Source organism: Doryrhamphus excisus, linkage group LG10 (assembly GCF_037039965.1).
Source record: "Doryrhamphus excisus strain RoL-2023G ecotype Guam linkage group LG10, RoL_Dexc_Guam_v1.1, whole genome shotgun sequence".
NCBI lineage: Eukaryota > Metazoa > Chordata > Actinopteri > Syngnathiformes > Syngnathidae > Doryrhamphus > Doryrhamphus excisus.
In genome coordinates, this window is record NC_136366.1 from 6032237 (window position 1) to 6049367 (window position 17131).

At 40.8% G+C, this 17131-nt stretch overlaps 1 protein-coding gene across 14 annotated transcripts in view; it reads right to left on the reverse strand.

Annotated features, from left to right (window-relative positions):
* The window catches only part of nedd4l (NEDD4 like E3 ubiquitin protein ligase), a 50305-nt gene extending 34315 nt beyond the window's left edge, over window positions 1–15990 (reverse strand). For 4 of the 14 annotated variants that reach the window (XM_058053944.2, XM_058053927.2, XM_058053916.2 and 1 more), the window contains exons 1-5: window positions 15582–15990; window positions 14182–14255; window positions 9035–9116; window positions 7334–7372; window positions 6983–7036 (exon numbers count right to left, since the gene is read on the reverse strand). In XM_058053944.2, coding sequence (XP_057909927.2) covers window positions 6983–7036; window positions 7334–7372; window positions 9035–9116; window positions 14182–14255; window positions 15582–15626 — 294 coding nt within the window. In that variant the 5' untranslated portion in view covers window positions 15627–15990. Of the gene's footprint in view, window positions 1–859; window positions 3670–6982; window positions 7037–7333; window positions 7373–9034; window positions 9117–14181; window positions 14256–15581 lie in introns of those variants that run through there. The other 10 variants (XM_058053953.2, XM_058053962.2, XM_058053938.2 and 7 more) reach the window with 6 other exon arrangements.
* Window positions 15991–17131: the final 1141 nt, after the last annotated feature.

The window sequence follows — 17131 nt, forward strand, 5'->3', positions numbered from 1 at the left end:
CGGGATTTGGGGAAGACCTGTCATTACAGTCTATTTGGGGGTTGCTGCATGACAAATGGAATGCCCTGGTGTAGGGGCATGTGACAGTATTTACAATCTTAGTCCGGATACAGGTGGAATATAGTTGTACCACAACTATACATACATAATAAATACATTAAAGAAAGGATTATAAGGAATTCCACATATATTAACATCTTAATTTTCCTTTTTCAGGAATATTAACGCCATGATAGCAGATGCTATAATTCCGGAGAATACTCGCACAAATCCAGAGAAGGTATACAGGCTGCTTGCTGTCAAAATCAGGCAGGCACACTTGAGACGGTCTAAAGATAGAAACAGTTTCAAAGATCAGCGGCCACTGTTGAGCCTACCAGCAAACTTGTTGTGTATCTGTGAAACGGACACAGAATTTAACCACCAATGATTGTTGCTGAATCGACCGCTGTGTGAAATTTCAGATTCCTGCGGCTGTAAGGGTAAAAAGTGCGCTCGCTCACTCGGATGTCATCACCCATTTTGCAGAACACTCCTCATCAGAGGAAATATAATGGTCGCGGGGGTGCTGGAGCCTATCCCAGCTGTCTTTGGGCGAGAGGCGGGGTACACCCTGGACTGGTGGCCAGCCAATCACAGGGCACATATAGACAAACAACCATTCACACTCACATTCATACCTATGGACAATTTGGAGTGGCCAATTAACCTAGCATGTTTTTGGAATGTGGGAGGAAACCGGAGTACCCGGAAAAAACCCACGCAAACTCCACACAGAGATGGCCGAGGGTGGAATTGAACCCTGGTCTCCTAGCTGAATCCTCAATCAGTGCAACTTATTATTCCAAACAAGCATTACCTCTGGTTTATTTGTCGAGGAACTGCTGCCAAAAACCACATCTGGATCCCCACCTCCACCCGGGGTAAAGTAAATCTTGAAATGCGGCTGCATTTTCGGGGTATCGCCACTAATTTTAAAAGTACAACCATTCGATCTAGCTTCTGTTCGGATATTTTCCTCTACAGGTTGGCCGTCTTGACTAGATGTCTGGCTCATTGCTTCATCGTCTGATTGGTTTTCCAGCAAAACCGGAGAGGAGCCTCCTTCCAGTCGTATTCTGGGGTATCGGGCCGTATGACCACTGCTTGATCGAGCAAATCCAACATTGGTGCGCTCGTCTTGGAATGTGTCCGATTGCTGCCTCCCCTGGTTGAGCTCTTGGTTCTGCTGAAGTTGAAACACAAGTCGTTGTGAACCGCTATTGCAACCGGGAGACTGCTGCTGTACAGTCCAGCCAGAACAGCCGTACGGTGAAATCCGAAGTTGCTGTATGTCAGAACCATCAGAGTTGCTCCGAATACGAATTCCGCCGACACTGATACCAGTTTGGTTTCTGCGATACACAGTATGTCCATCAGAACCAATGCTGAAGACGCGGCGCTTTGGCAAGTTTGGCTCCGTCACAAATGTTTGAGAATCTGGGCTGTAGTACGGCGGAGGTGGTTGACGTGGAACATCTGCTTGATTTGATGCCTCCGTGTAAGCAGGCGCAGGTCCCGGAGGAGTATAACTGGGTGGTGGGTCACTGGAATCTCCATTTCTGGCCCCCAAGCGCTGTAAGGAGATGTGCATGGAGGAGCTTTTGGTGGGCCGCGGCTCGGCATAGGCTGCAAGCTGAGGTATGAACATAGAAGAGCTGCGTTTCAGCGATGCCTCTGAGCGAGAACCAAAAGGCCTTGGAGAACTTGGTTGCTCTGCAGCCTCCTGAGAAGGACTTAATGTAAAAGGTGGTTGAGGGTGAAGTGCTGTGGTTACTTCACTGTCTCCCTGTTGCTCCTCTGTGTCTCCTTCCAGTATCTCCGGAGCTGTGTTACTTCGATTGGAGCCGAAGTACAGACGCAGACGTGCCATTTTTTTACTTCCTGTCCCACAAGCCTCTATTCCCTCCAGAAGACAGCGCTGGCTCCTCTCAAGAATCGCAGACTTCACACTTCTGGTTGGCCTGATGACTGAGACTCGGTTTTCCTCCTCTCTCTCTCTCTCTCTAGCCCACCTCCCACTAGGTCCCACCCACTTTAAACCCCTTCCACAACTTTTCTTCCACAAGGAAAGGAAAAAATGAAAGTCCCTCTACAAAAATTAGCGCAGCTGCTAGTAAACAAACACCTTGAAGTAACGATATCTACAGAGATAAGAAGAAAATAAAAAAAGGTCTGTATCAGCTCTCAGCGCTACCATGCACTAGTGACAGACAGCAGAAATAGCCCGAGCACAGTGACAGGCCAGCATTCCTGACATGATTGGATAAGAGCGGCCAGCGTTTCTGGTTTCCAGGGTGACAGAGAGGGGTTGTCTGTCGCATCACGTGACTATACAAATGACTCCCAGGGACACCCGCCCCATCAACATGCGCTGTAGCGATGCAATGCTACCCTCAAGTGCAGAGAAGGTGAGCCGAGAAGGGCTACCCTAACACGATCACACAGTGATCCCTTTTTTTTTTTTTTTTTTTTTTGGACGACCGTCATTAGTATTCATTTTGGAGGATGTAAAATGAGGCAGGGCTAAAAATAACTTTGTTAAAACAAAGATACATGTGTGGAGAAATATTCTATAGCAGGGGTCACCAATCTTTTTGAGGCTGAGGGCTACTTTGTGAGCACGGATAGTATGAAGTACAGTAAACCTCAGATATATCGGATTCAATTGTTCCCACTGGTTTTGTCCGATATAAGCGAAATCCGTTATATGTGTATACCAGAAAATGTCCATTTTACGCATATATCGGATTTATATCCGGTATATGCGTAAATCGGATTTTATCCGTTATAAAAAGGCACTTCCTTGACTATGTTTCCAATGTACCTGGACTGGGCAATGAAAAGAGACGTAAGGTAATGAGAATTTAACTTTATTGGACTCTGAGCATAACAAATTGTTAATTAAGCTAGGCCCTGTTACGCCCGTCAGGCCTACGTTATTTCCAATAGTGAGGTTAAGATCTCATTCACTGCTGTGCTAGTATTATTGACGTCACTCACTTTTATATTTGTCCTAAATCTGGAGCCAGGAGAAAGACACGAGCGGCCATACGATATATGCGAGGGAAATTGGAATGGGACTGGAGATTTTGTCCGAAATAGGCGAAATCTGTTATAAAATATCCAATATATGCAATGAATTTTTATTGGAAATGCATTACAGAAAAATTGGTTCTTTTTTATCTGTCCGTTGTGAGCGAATTTCCGATATATCCGAGTCCGATATATCCGAGGTTTACTGTTGCTACATGACCTGTTTGCGGTGAACTTCCAAAAATGACAAAAACTGCACGGATCACTTTTTAGTAATCAGAACAAAATGAATAGTAGTAGTAACACTATGTGAAGCGACTGCTCACATATCAATGTTAATTATTTTCCACAATACTGGTAACAAAAACATTTTTTTTAACAAGAAACATTTATTTATGTGCTCACATATTTGAAAGTCAGAGGGAACAACTTTCTGTGATTTTTTTCACCTGACTAGTGAAAAAAGTCCTTTGTTTGTCCAAAGCTGCCTTTAACAAACGGGCCTTTTCTGTCTTTAATGCACATTGAAGCTTTTGTGACAAATTTTGAAGTGTCTCTCCACATTGTGCCGCTTTGGTATTGCAACAGTCGTCCCGCAAATAAGACACATACATTTTTCTTCAAAATACGTATAGAAAAATTCTTCCTCCCACTGTGGCCTAGTGGAAAATGTGGAAAATCACATTGGAAAATGTAAGTCCTTTTTCGCTTTTCTGCCATGTTTTTGGGGGCTAAACTGCACGAGTAAGCTAACTCCTCATCACCGCTGCACTATATTAGAAAAGCGGTGAGCAGACACGTGCGCACACATGAACTTTGACTTGAGGTAAGAGTTTGTTATAAAATATTTTTGTTTTAATTTTTGATGTTATAAGACGATAAAAAAAATACATTCATGTAAGCAATTCTGATTCAAATTTTAAAGCACAAAATAACAATGATAATTTGTGATCAGTGCTATTTTTAGAAGATGCCTCGGGGGCGCCTTAAGTGGTCCACGTGGGCACATGGGCGCCCGCTGGCACAGCGTTGGTGACCCCTTTTCTATAGTTTCCTCTGAACTTAAGCACATATACTAGTTTTCTAGGCTTCTCTGTCCACTGATGCTATTTTTGTCCACAAATCAGGTGCTGAAGCACTTGAATCGGTCTTGTGACTGATAAACATGATACAAGCAAATTCAAGAAACAATACAAGCAGTTGATGTTTGCTAAATACAAGGATCAGGAGTCTTGAACCAGTCATGATGTGCTATATATATATATATATATGATATATATAAAAAAAATTAAAAAATCTTTTTTTAACTATATTAGGAAAGCAGGAAGTGAACAAATGTAACAGTTACTGATTGTAAAAGTACCAGATGAAGGGGTAGGATTTAATAAGCTTTGCTTCTTCCTACTCGTTTTGGACATGTGGAACTGTGAACTGATTATGTGATGCATTCAATTGTAATCTGACGCATGTTCAAATGAAATAAAACCATTACCACTACACCAATGACTCAGCAAAGGAAATTGTGCTTTTACAGCACTTTGCCCTTAGGGCCACAATGACTATACCGACTATGAAACAGAAGAGGAGTCTTGATGGAGACACTGCCAACAGTGTTAAGCACGGTCAGTACAAGTTTGTATGCAAGGAATGCTATGGTGAGTGTCGAGAATAAAAGAAACAAAATGTCAATGTGTGGTCTGATGGCACAAAGCCCAGCTTTCCAATGACATAACCAGCTGGATTCAAACAATGCACAACACTGTTTTTATATACAGTAATCTCTCTTTTACCACCGTCAACACGTTGACCATAAGTGAATTTTGGCAAAATATATATATAATTTTTTCGCAGTTAGAACATAGAAAACCTGTTTATAACCTTCTAAATAAAGAGTAAATGAGTCGTTTAAGACGACTTGTGACCTGAAAGAGGCGGACAGGAAATGATGTAATGGGTTCACAGCGGAGTTTCATCTTTGCGTGGGTGACGGTTGCAAAAGTAGCTGGTTTGTTTTGATTACAGAAGGTTATTAGTGATTATTGCACCAGTTGTGAGGCAATTGAAACCTGCACTATAATGCTGCTGTTCCGGCGATCAAGTCTGAACGATCTCACCAAACATTACAGTAACAATACTGACACCTAGTGACCAGTGTAGAATACTACATATCATCAATGTCTTTGAATGCATTAAATCTGTATTTTACTTCACTTGTTTGTTTGTATGCGTGAATACTTGATTTGAGTAAAAGAAACAAAGAAACAACTGCTAAAATATGCAAAGTTTTGGACGAATAATCAACTGTATTCAACCACAAAAGAGCATAATTTTTCAATTAATATATTTTTGAAAAACCGTCATACAGTCAAACTGCAAAATTCAATGTGCAAAGTGGTGAGGGATGACTGTAATTTTGTTTTGACATGAATTTGGAAGCATTCAATCGTCCAAAATGTACTGATCGGTAAAATTAGTAAAAAAAAAAAAAGTAAAATAAATAAAAATCAGTAAAGATTGTTAAAATTTTAACATTACACGCATGCCAATATAAAACAATCTTTCATCCTTTCAGACAAATAAAATAAAGCATAACTGAAGAAGTGTAAGGAGGTGCATCCAAATAACGCAGACCGATGTCCTTGCATGCACCCAGTGATGGTCGGAAAAGCCCCTCCTCCGACATACAGCACAAGGAGAGAGCTGGAAGCTTGCTTAAGCTCCACTTTCACGTGTCATCCCGCTTCCACTGCAACTCAAGGCTTACTTGTGTGTGTGTGTGGGGGGGGGGTGGGGGGGGAGCTGCCCTTTTCTTGGAAGTATCCCAGCAATCCCCCCCCAGTCTATGCTGTGGGAGCACAATATACACACACTGTGTATGTCCATAAAACCACAACAGGAGTTGGTGTTCATCATCTCCCCAAAAAGAAGACACTCAGCCAGGAAGATAAATTGTATCCTGGGATGAATCCACTAATGGTTCTACCAAACGTCATAATGACCTTCCAGGTTCTAAAGTTACTGAGAAACCATGAGAAATAAACGGCAAAAGTCCTACACCTGAAAGCCACAGCAAAACACTGTGTTCTTCTCTATCTCGGTTCATTATGGCTTACAAGTGAATGGTGATGTGTGAATTAGTGAATTCATCATCAAGTGTGCCGTTTTCAACTGCTAACACTTGACATTACATACTGTTGCTACGGCAACAGGGCTTAGATTCACAAGTCGATGAAACTTGCTTTTTCCTTAGGAAAATGACATAGAAGGACGATTGTTGTTACCGGCAAAAGAAAAGTTGCAATTCTCAAAACCAATGTTATTAAATTTGGCAAGGCATCGATGAATGATGACTCCTGCGGTAAAAAAAAAATACAGTAAAGGGATTCCAAAGGGCGACGTGAGCATGTAGTAAAGGCCGGCAAACAAAAGCATTTTTATGATCATGACATTACATTTGGGTGATATTAAATTCATTCATTCATGCATTAATTTTGCATTAATAGACAAACAACCATTCACACTCACCTTCATACCTATGGACAATTTGGAGTGGCCAATTAACCTAGCATGTTTTTGGAATGTGGGAGGAAACCGGAATACCTGGGAAAAAACCCACACATGCACAGGGAGAACACGCAAACTCCACACAGAGATGGCCGAGGGTGGAATTGAACCCTGGTCTCCTAGCTGTGAGGTCTGCACGCTAACCACTAGACCGCCGTGCCACCCTGATATTAAATTATAAAACATAAAAGAGTCATAGCACTACTGGAAAAGCCATCATGTCTTGTACAATGGAAACTGAGTTTTGTAAACAAATGTGGAAAAAAAAGGCATGACTGCATGGAAATATAAAGGCTGGGATGCTAATTAGCACCTGATGAAAAGGTGGAAGGTTCAATCTTACCAATCTGTTTTCATCGAACACCTCGAAGAGAAGTCTGTGATTCTGTGGACACACCTGCGTTGGCGACAAAAAAACAATAAGACAAGTGTTAATAATGTCATCAAGTTCATCTTTAGAATATAATAACGTAGGACTGAAGTTGAATTATGATCATTTTGTCCACAGCCAGTCGGGAAGATCTCGAAATACATGATACAGTGCAGTGACTTCTAACGACTAAACTCCAACCACATGCTCCATTAATCAAAATGCGCAAAAGACAGCCCGCCATGGTGGAGGATCTTGTGGAAAGAGGAAGCCTAACGTATGACTCAATAAGGAACAAGTGAAAAAAAATTAATGACCACTCACCCTGAAGTAGAATTCCTCGTTCCATTTGGGATTGAGAGTCTGGAACACAACGTATTCACAAGGTTAGTCTGAATGCAAAAAAAGTTTACAGAAAAATCCCGGCAAGACGCAGCAGTGAGAACCCGTCACTGAGTGGAGATGAACCCCAAAATGAGGATTTATCACTCATTGTATGTATTTTTGTACTTCTGATACTATTAAGAAGGGGGTGGTGTTTTTTTTGGTTTTTGTTTTTGAAGAGTTTAGAGTTGGGACATGGAAAGATTCCAGTTAGATAATGGCCACTTCATACTCAACAAGAAGGATCAAAACAAGTAAACTGCTGTCAGTGCAGTCCTGAATGCACCTGAATGCTGCATTCAGTTCAAAGTTACCGCTGCATTCACAGACACAAGGTACAAAATAAACTCTTCTTTTTTCCTGATGAAAGACATGAGTCTACTCTTTCTTTCGGTAGATTCATTGTTTACATAACCAGAGAAAACAATATTCGGCGTGCATTGAAAAGTCGGTGAACATCGTCTGAAATGGCCGGTACTGAAAAATGTCTGGGACTTCATACTCAACAAGAAGGATCAAAACGAGTAAACTGCTGTCAGTGCAGTCCTGAATGCACCTGAATGCTGCATTCAGTTCAAAGTTGCCGCTGCATTCACAGACACAAGGTAGAAATAAACTCTTTTTCTGATGAAAGACAAGAGTCTAATATTTCTTTTGGTAGATTCATTGTTTACATAACCAGAAAAAAACAATATTCAGCGTGCATTGAAAAGTCGGTCAACATCGTCGGAAATGGCCGGTACTGAAAAATGTCTGGGACTGAATGAGTTAATTTATAATAACCATCTTCCCATTATACTTTCAGTATTTTATAGTCAGAGATCTTACGCCCTTGGTCCTTTAAACATTACCATTTATTATACTTAGCAACATTTTCATCTGTGCTGAGCGTCAACCGAACGAACCCACGGCCTTAAGGGTGATTAAATATACACAATCAAATTCCTCTTGCCACAAGCTAAAACTTTCATCTCTGCAACAAAGATGAAAAGGTGTCCCACTTAAAAGACACAAAGTCCACAGAGGAGCAGTGATTCTTCTTTTTTTCTGCTCTACATAGCAGTGTATTGTCAGCTATTTATATCCTGTAAGACAAGCATGGCCACTGGCAGCATATGTCTGCTTCAAGGGGGGGAGCATGGGGCTGCCTGCCTGCCTGGGTAATATTAAAGATGGAAGCTTTGATTGCTTGGTGAGCGAGCAATCAATCATAAAAAAAGTCCCATGTTAAGACTTCCAGTTGAAATCATCTCACAATGCAGGTAATAAATAAGAAGTTATGTTGAAAGGTGAAATATCTTCAGAGTGAGGTTTGCACAGCAGAAAGCAATAGCTTCCCCTGCTGTGGTTACATTTGCACCTGAAAATAGCCCACTTGGGTAAAAAAGCCTGGCAAATACGCTTGTAAAGAAAAAAAGCCCTCTTCCTAAAGCAACTGGATTTGAAGTGGGCATGTGTGACGAGAGACAAATGTAAGTACCTAGCCGGTAATTGTGTACTGCAGGTGTAGGAGGACATTATTAGACCCGGCATGGCTAATCTAATAAGGTTAAAGCAAATTAGAGCTCATGCTAAGCTTCAGCAGAGGCCAAGAAGAAACTGGAGAATGCTGCAGGTGTCGTTTGGTCATTCACAGCTTACCTTTTTGATAGTTTTTGTCTGGACCAGGGCGAGTTCTCGGGTTTCATCCGCGACATAGAGGGAAAGTTTGACGTACGGATCACTGCAGGAGGGAAGAAAGAAACAAAAATAAGAAATAAAAATAACTAAATAACTATATAATTAACTATAATTAGCCAAAAATGTCATCCAATACTTCTCTACAAGAGAGGAGAAATATGATCCTCAGGGAAGAACTACATTTGAAACACTTATATGCTAGGACTACGTTAAAAAGCCATAGTATGTGGAATCAAAACAAATCAAAACAAGACAAAATTAAAAATTAAAAATTAAAAATTAAAAATTAAAAATTAAAAATTAAAAATTAAAAATTAAAAATTAAAAATTAAAAATTAAAAATTAAAAAAACTTAAACCATATTAGGAAAGCAGGAAGTGAACAAATGTAACAGTTACTGATTGTAAAAGTACCAGATGGAGGGGTAGGATTTAATAAGCTTTGCTTCTTCCTACTCCTTTTGGAACTGTGAACTGATTATGTGATGCATTCAATTGTAATCTGATGCATGTTCAAATGAAATAAATTACCATTACCATAAAAATCAGACTTCACAGAAAAAAAAATATATATATATAATCAGTCTCACCCTTTTCCTCACAAAATAATATAATTTTATTATATATTTTTGCAAGCACAACATGTTTAAATACTGTACGTTACAGGTATATTAAGGTGTTTTTTTTAGTACAGCTTCCATTAACCCTAAATGTCTATGAAAGTTTAACATTCATAAATGCTGCTTTTGGGAATGAATGCTTTCGTGTTGGGACATACTGTAGATACGCTATTTAGTCCACTAATTTATGGCTAAGAATTCTGCTGCTGATTGCGTGCAATTGTCAATTCAGTGCATCTTGAAGCAATTACAACTAAATTGCCCTACTTGGCTGCAACAATCGGAGGTGCTGTTGATTTAGGCTCATGCAGTTTGCTTTCTGGTGATCATGTTATTGTTACCTGTGCTATTTGGGACACAGCAATTTAATCGTTACATTGAAAGAAGGATAAAAGTGAACCTTTCTTAGCATCATTAATTGCTTCCTGAATGTCTGACTTGAACTGAATTGGATGATAACTATATGCGTTGCTGTCTACTGAAGACACATAAAAATTAAAGGAAGTGAGGGTCACTTTAAAATCACCAAACGCAGGTGTCGCATTGTCTGTTGGAAGCCAGCGTTTCACTCTCATCCTTAGAACTTCACAAGCGGGAGGAGGAAAAATTCCTTTGCGCTAGATAAGTACTTTGTCACCACCTGAGAGCTTGCTTGTTTACAGCTCTGTAACTGGAGCCGACCCAGAATACCCCCAGATAAGAACTGCTAGCGTTTTGAAAAATGGGAGATAAGGTCCGTAATGTCTTATTGACAAGGCGTGGGGGCTAAAAATGGAAAGAGCGAACCACTGCCATAAGTAGCGGAAACAAAAAAAAATAAAAAATCAACAGCATGTGTGCTTTTTTTCCCCCCCAAAAGACATCCGGCTGGTTTAAAAGAGGATTCTGCAGGGAAGATCTCAAATCGAGGCACAGCTATGCTCCTCACATGGAAGCCTCGATAGATAGACTTCCTTTATTGTCATTGCACAATATCACAGCAGTGAAATTGCCAACGAAATGTCATTGCCTGGCTCCCGTATAGTAATAAATAATAATCATAACAATGTGGAGAATAGATGACATCAAATATGAACAACAATGAACAGCGTAAACAGTAAATTGCACAAATAATTTAAATAATTTTGAATAAATAATAAAAATTTCAAGTTTTGCGTGTGTGTGTGTGGTCAGGTAGAGGGGCTTATTTGGCATTGAGCAGTCTGATGGCCAGGGGGAAGTAGCTGTCTCTAAACCTGGTTGTTCTACAGCGGATGCTGCAGAGCCTTCTCCCAGACACTAGGTGAGAAAACACTCCATGCTGGGGGGTGTGTGGGGTCAGAGTAGTAGAATTTTGACTTTTATTTTGCTATTATTGACTCTAAAGTCTAAGCGAGACAATACATCAAATAAAAATTTTGTTTGTTTATCTCAGCTTTTTTTTGTGGGTAATAATTATCAGCCAATACTCTCATAAAAATTAAACATCAATTGTTCTCATTGGTTATTCTGCCAATTATGACATAAAGCAACAAGCTTGCAAGCTCGGTATATCAGCGTTTTGCCTTTCGGATTGTATGTAAATATGCAAGGTGCAAATACTGCAAAGTCCGGAGGAGGCGGGGTTAAAGCATCTTTCTTTAATACTTCTACTATCACACTTCAGCAAGAATACGAGTCCCACGCAGCTAGCGTATAAGAAGCTGAATGAGCTCAGTTTATGATTTCCCTGATTGTAAGGCGCTATGATATCCCTTTTCATGGAATTGCGGATGGAATTTGCCATTAGCGGAACTAAGTTCCTCATCACGAATCTCTGACCGGAACTGAACTCATGGAACCAACTGAGGTAGTAAGTCACTATTGCTGTAGTACACCGCTGATGGGATCATACAATTAACAGTGATCTGAACAATAACTCTCCCCTTTAAGACTCAAAACAGATGTCCATTCCAAAATTCCTTTACAACTGTCTTTTTCACACTGAAAAAACACTTCTTTTTATCCAAAGGGTAAAGTGGAGACTGTAGTATATATAATACAGCACTGTTCGGGTCTAAGGCACAGCGACAGGGTTCTTTATAAATGTTACATTAAGGTGGCCGTACTGTGTTTTAAAAGTGAGAATTTCAATTCAGATAATTCCCTCATTTTGGTATGCTAATATAGGCAGCATGCTACCTTTTTAGTGTTCATACCACTGCAAACCTTTAAAAAAAAAAAAAAAAACTGAACTTGATTGCTAATTATCGCCTCCGGGAACCCACAAACTCTAATTGCGTGTTTGTGCGCTGCTGTGATGTGCTCTGACTAAACAGAAACGATTGGCCTGCTGTATCTTCAATTCACTGACACTCTCACTTGTCTTCTTGGAGGAAAATAAAAATGGAAAAAAAAGAAAGAGCCGGCTGAGGAGAACAGAAGGGCTGTTTCAGTTGCAGCTCTTAGGAGATGAGAGCAACTATCATGGCGTCTGGACTCAAACAGTCAGCATGTGAACACCTCGAATGTCAACACAATGACTTATAAACCCAACCTCAACACATAAACCAATTTATAACGTTCTCCTCACCTACTTAAATAAGTTGACATTTAAGGCACACAGTGGCTCAAAACCCTGAGACATGGAGATAACAAGTTAAGCATTGACTGGTGGTTGCATGGTGTAAATTAATAATTGATCACAATGTCTTTGCACAAGCGGGAAATAAAAGCGGAACAGTCGGAGGTTTATGATGCAAAACAAGAAGTCAACAAAGCGGAATATTATGCAACATCGTATAAAAGTGACGTTGAGGTTGAAAAGAATGGGACAAAAGGTGATGAGATGACATTTTGAAGGCACTAACTCACTTCTTTCCCACCATAAATGAGACGCTTGGCCATTTAAGAGTGTTTTTACTCAAAAATACATCTAAAGGATTAGATGTTTGGCTTTTACAAGCTGTTTCGACACACCAACATAGAAGGTCAAGGGGAGGACTATGACGACAACCATAGAACCTGATTCAATCATTTTCTACCGATTATTATATATATTCAGGCGAGTGGCGGCCAGCCAATCACAGGGCACATATAGACAAACAACCATTCACACTCACATTCATACCTATGGACAATTTGGAGTCGCTAATTAACCTAGCATGTTTTTGGAATTCATTCATTAATTTTCTACCGCTTATCCTCACGAGGGTCGTGGGGGGTGCTGGAGCCTATCCCAGCTGTCTTCAGGCGAGAGGCGGTGTACACCCTGGATTGGTCGTCAGCCAATCACAGGGCACATCTAGACAAACAACCATTCACACTCACATTCATACCTATGGACAATTTGGAGTCGCTAATTAGCCTAGCATGTTTTTGGAACGTGGGAGGAAACCCGGAGAAAACCCACGCATGCACGGGGAGAACATGCAAACTCCACACAGAGATGCCCGAGAGTGGAATTGAACCCTGGTCTCCTAGCTGTGAGGTCTGTGAAGTAACCACTCGACCGCCGTGCCGCCCATTAACCTAGCATGTTTTTGGAATTAATTCAAGAGGCGGGGTACACCCTGGACTGGTCGCCAGCCAATCACAGGACACATATAGACAAACAACCATTCACACTCACATTCATACCTATGGACAATTTGGAGTCGCCAATTAACCTAGCATGTTTTTGGAATGATGCAACTTAATGTAAAGCTAGCATAGTTTGAAAAGTGGCTGCTCAGGGCATAAAAGATAAAAGAACAGAAAAGAACAGAACATACTATGCAAAGTATTCCAGGCCCAACAGGGAACACGGTGTAACATTAAAGAGTGGAACAGGACGACACAAAGGATAGCAATGCTAGCATAGCTGCGTTAGCTACAGTGTTAAGTGGTGTTTACATTTTTTTTTTTTAATGATCTGCTTTGGTACAAAATAACCACACTCCCACGTATTTGACGTATTTGCACCTTGTCAAGTGTGTTCACATCTAGTGCACGACATGGGTTAAATATGCTGTGTCATCACCACTTCCCACATCCGTGAAGCAGTTCTGGCATTATTTGGTCCTGCATAACGCCACGCAAAAGCAGACATCAGAACAGCTTCATTAATTCCTCTACTTGCACCTACAAGATGCTGAACTACAGAGAAGAACCTTGTGTAGAAAAGAATGGTAAGTCTCTATTACCTGAGGAAAGAGCAGGAAGGAGGCATAAACTAGAAAAACAGGAGGCAAGGACAGTATGGAAGAATTGCTGACTAAAATATATCGCTTTGGGCGTTATGATCACATACATACCTGAAAGAGCAAAGAGGCTACATAAAATACTTGAAAATTCAGCCTTTTAATTAATTTTTTTTTTTACAAATGACCAACGTGTTGTGTTAATTGTGTTTGAAATTGTAGCTTCAAGACTTTAGCTGGCAAAAGTGCGACAAAGATCAGGCATCAATATCTTGACTCGGCTTATTTCACGGCATATTTGTGTGGTGTGTTCACAAATAAAATACAACTCCGTGCTCTGTGAAACTCACCTGGCTCCGATGATGTCTTTCTTAGCCAGATCAATTCCTGCGATGACCTTAACCCGCAGCACTCTGGTTTCATGCTGGAGAAGAAAGAAACGTTTAATCCAGCTTATTGGGTAGTCAAATCAGGTCTGGTTTAACATCTTAAGCCCGTCAAGAGCATCTGTATATGGGATTTCAATTTCATAGCATCAACGTTTGTGTTACGCGCTAACGATGGATCTGCGCGATCGATCGATAGCGCTGCGTCCGAGATGGATCCATCGTTAGCGCACAAATCGATCGATTTCTGCGTTCACGATCGATGGTATATTACTGCGCCCGGGATGGATGTGTGTAGTTTGTTTAGATGCCAACAGACGGCAGCGCTGAGCGTTGTTACTTACAAGAATCAACAAGAAGTCGATGCATGCAAATTTAAAATTAATTTTGATTAATTGTCAAGCAGTTCACTTTGTTATCGTTTTAGACATGTCATTGTATGCAAATTAGCAGATCAACGATTGTCATTAGAATTTCATCTTTTCACTTTAAACATTGTGTATGATGTGACCTTGTAAAAAATAAAATTGATAATCTAATAAACTTGTTTTCTCGTGTTATAATGATGCTCACAAACTAAACAAGAAAAAACATATATTGATATTATTGGCCTTCAGAGTACACGTCTCAGTGTTCTCTCCGTTTCTGTCGCATCTCATTCAAATGCAAGGGCTTTTCAATTAAAAAGGTGTGCAAAATATGCAATGCACTACTAGTACAACATGCCAGGCTATGAAGTATTGAAACTCTGCACAGTCCAGCCAGTTGCTAAGCATGCAAATCTCCCCCTGTAGTGACAGATAGTGGCAGATAAGAAGACTGATGGAACGCTGAGGGGGTAACTCATCATGCTGAGGCACGCCCCTGCAATCTGCTTCTTGACATCCCAAAAAGGAACAAGTGAAAAGTCATTAATCGGGATCAGCTCTACTGACCCACTTAAGCTGTGATGACAACTGCTAGGATAGCCATTATGCATCTTCAGGCGCATGCTTTATAGCTCTATATGATGGGAAAATATCTTCAATGTTCGTGATGACAGGTGATGCTATCCCATATAAGCAGAACATAATATTATGTATGCACATCTGGGCTTTACCGATTAGTCATTACTTGATTCGCATTGATTAACATATCACTCCCTTGTGGTTGGTTTGATGCCCTGGAACGAATTTAGGTAAACTGCTAGAAAAAAACGGTAGCAGGAAAGTGACTGACAGCAGCTTGTACATTACTACGGAATGTGGGTGAGGGCTCGCTAGCTAGACCGCTAGCTAATGCTAGCATCCGAAGCATCCGTGTTGTTACTGCTGTCTTGCCGTCCAGCGGCACACGATCGAGCCAGCTCCGGTTTGTGTACTTACCTCATCTTCTGAAAGTCCATATATCGGCTCGTAGTTCGCAGCCATAAAGCCAGCGATCCTCAGCGATACACCACTAAACACTAAGCTAGCTAGCTAGCTTCGAACAATAAAGTCCCACTTTGCTGCCGCTGCCCCTCTCTCTCTCTCCCCCCCCCTCTCTCTCTCTCGCTCTCTTTTGCCGTCTGCTGTGTCGTGCCGTTGGTGGTGAAGAGTCCGGTGCTTGAGACCACGACGTCGCAGCGGAGACAAGGCGATTTTACCGTTTAAGATACACACTCGCCAGCGTGTCCCCGATCCAGAACACGACCTGGGGTTGTTTATATTCGGTAAAGTGTTCGTCAGAGACAAGATCGCTTTTGTCAACTAGGAGCTGACCCACCTCCTCTGGAAATATTGTGACACTTGACTTGTATAGCCTCAGCCAATAACGTACCAGGTAGGCGTGATTGCTGGTATCATCAACCAATGAGACGTGTCCTTACGTTAGCCCACGCCCAGTTGGAATGTATACAAGTTGTGGAAGGTGCTTCATTTTCGGACTTTAATGCAAAGTCCATAATTTTACCATATTATATGTTAATAGAATACATTACATACATACACTTTAATGCATGACATAATCGAGGGCGGGTCTTAAAACATATAGCCAATCAATGTTAATGCGATCCAAAAAACATTACATAGGTGAAATGTAGTAAACGTGGAAACGTGACGTGGAAAGTAAAAGTTGGCTGAACAGCCCAGGTTGTCCCAAAACATGAATATGATAACAACAATAATTATTAGTATAAATAAATATGCCTGTTTTTTTTCCTCCCACATCCCAAAAACATTCCTGTTAGATGAATTGGTGACTCCAAATTGTCCATGGATGTGAATGGTTGTTTGTATACATGTGCCCTGTGATTGGCTGGCGACCAGGGTGTACCCCGCCTCTCGGGATAGGCTCCAGCATGCCGGTGAGAAAATATAATATGTAAGCATAATTATGTAATAATATGAGTGTAATCTTTAATTGAAATAATGGGACTGATGTGGCTTTTGTTTACGTTTCATTTATTTTGGAGATGAATAAAGCTATCCTTTTTTATGCCACTAGATGTCACTGTGTTGCCATGTATAGTTGAGCAAGTATTCACTACAGTACATGGAAATCTAATTAAATTAAGAATGAAAATACTGTACTGATGAAGTGTATTACTTGTTTGGATGTTGTTCTCCTACAAGAGCATTAGTCAAACAGCAAGTAGAGTCAGGTTAAGTCCATCATATTCATTAACACATACAGTCACACTAACACAAAGGGGGCTATAAAACACCCCTTATGGAGAAAGTATGTCAGACACAAGGCAAATGGGATGGAAATAATTGATATCCACTTGCTCGGTTGTGGCATCCAGCATGGGCCACTGTTGACTTTTAAATCAACAGGAAGAGCAGATGGCGACATTATATAACACTATTGCTTCTAAGCAGAGCTGAAAGAGGATGGGAGTCAGAGATTTCCCCAGCCACACTTGACACAGGGCCATCTTTTGCTCTGGTGTTTC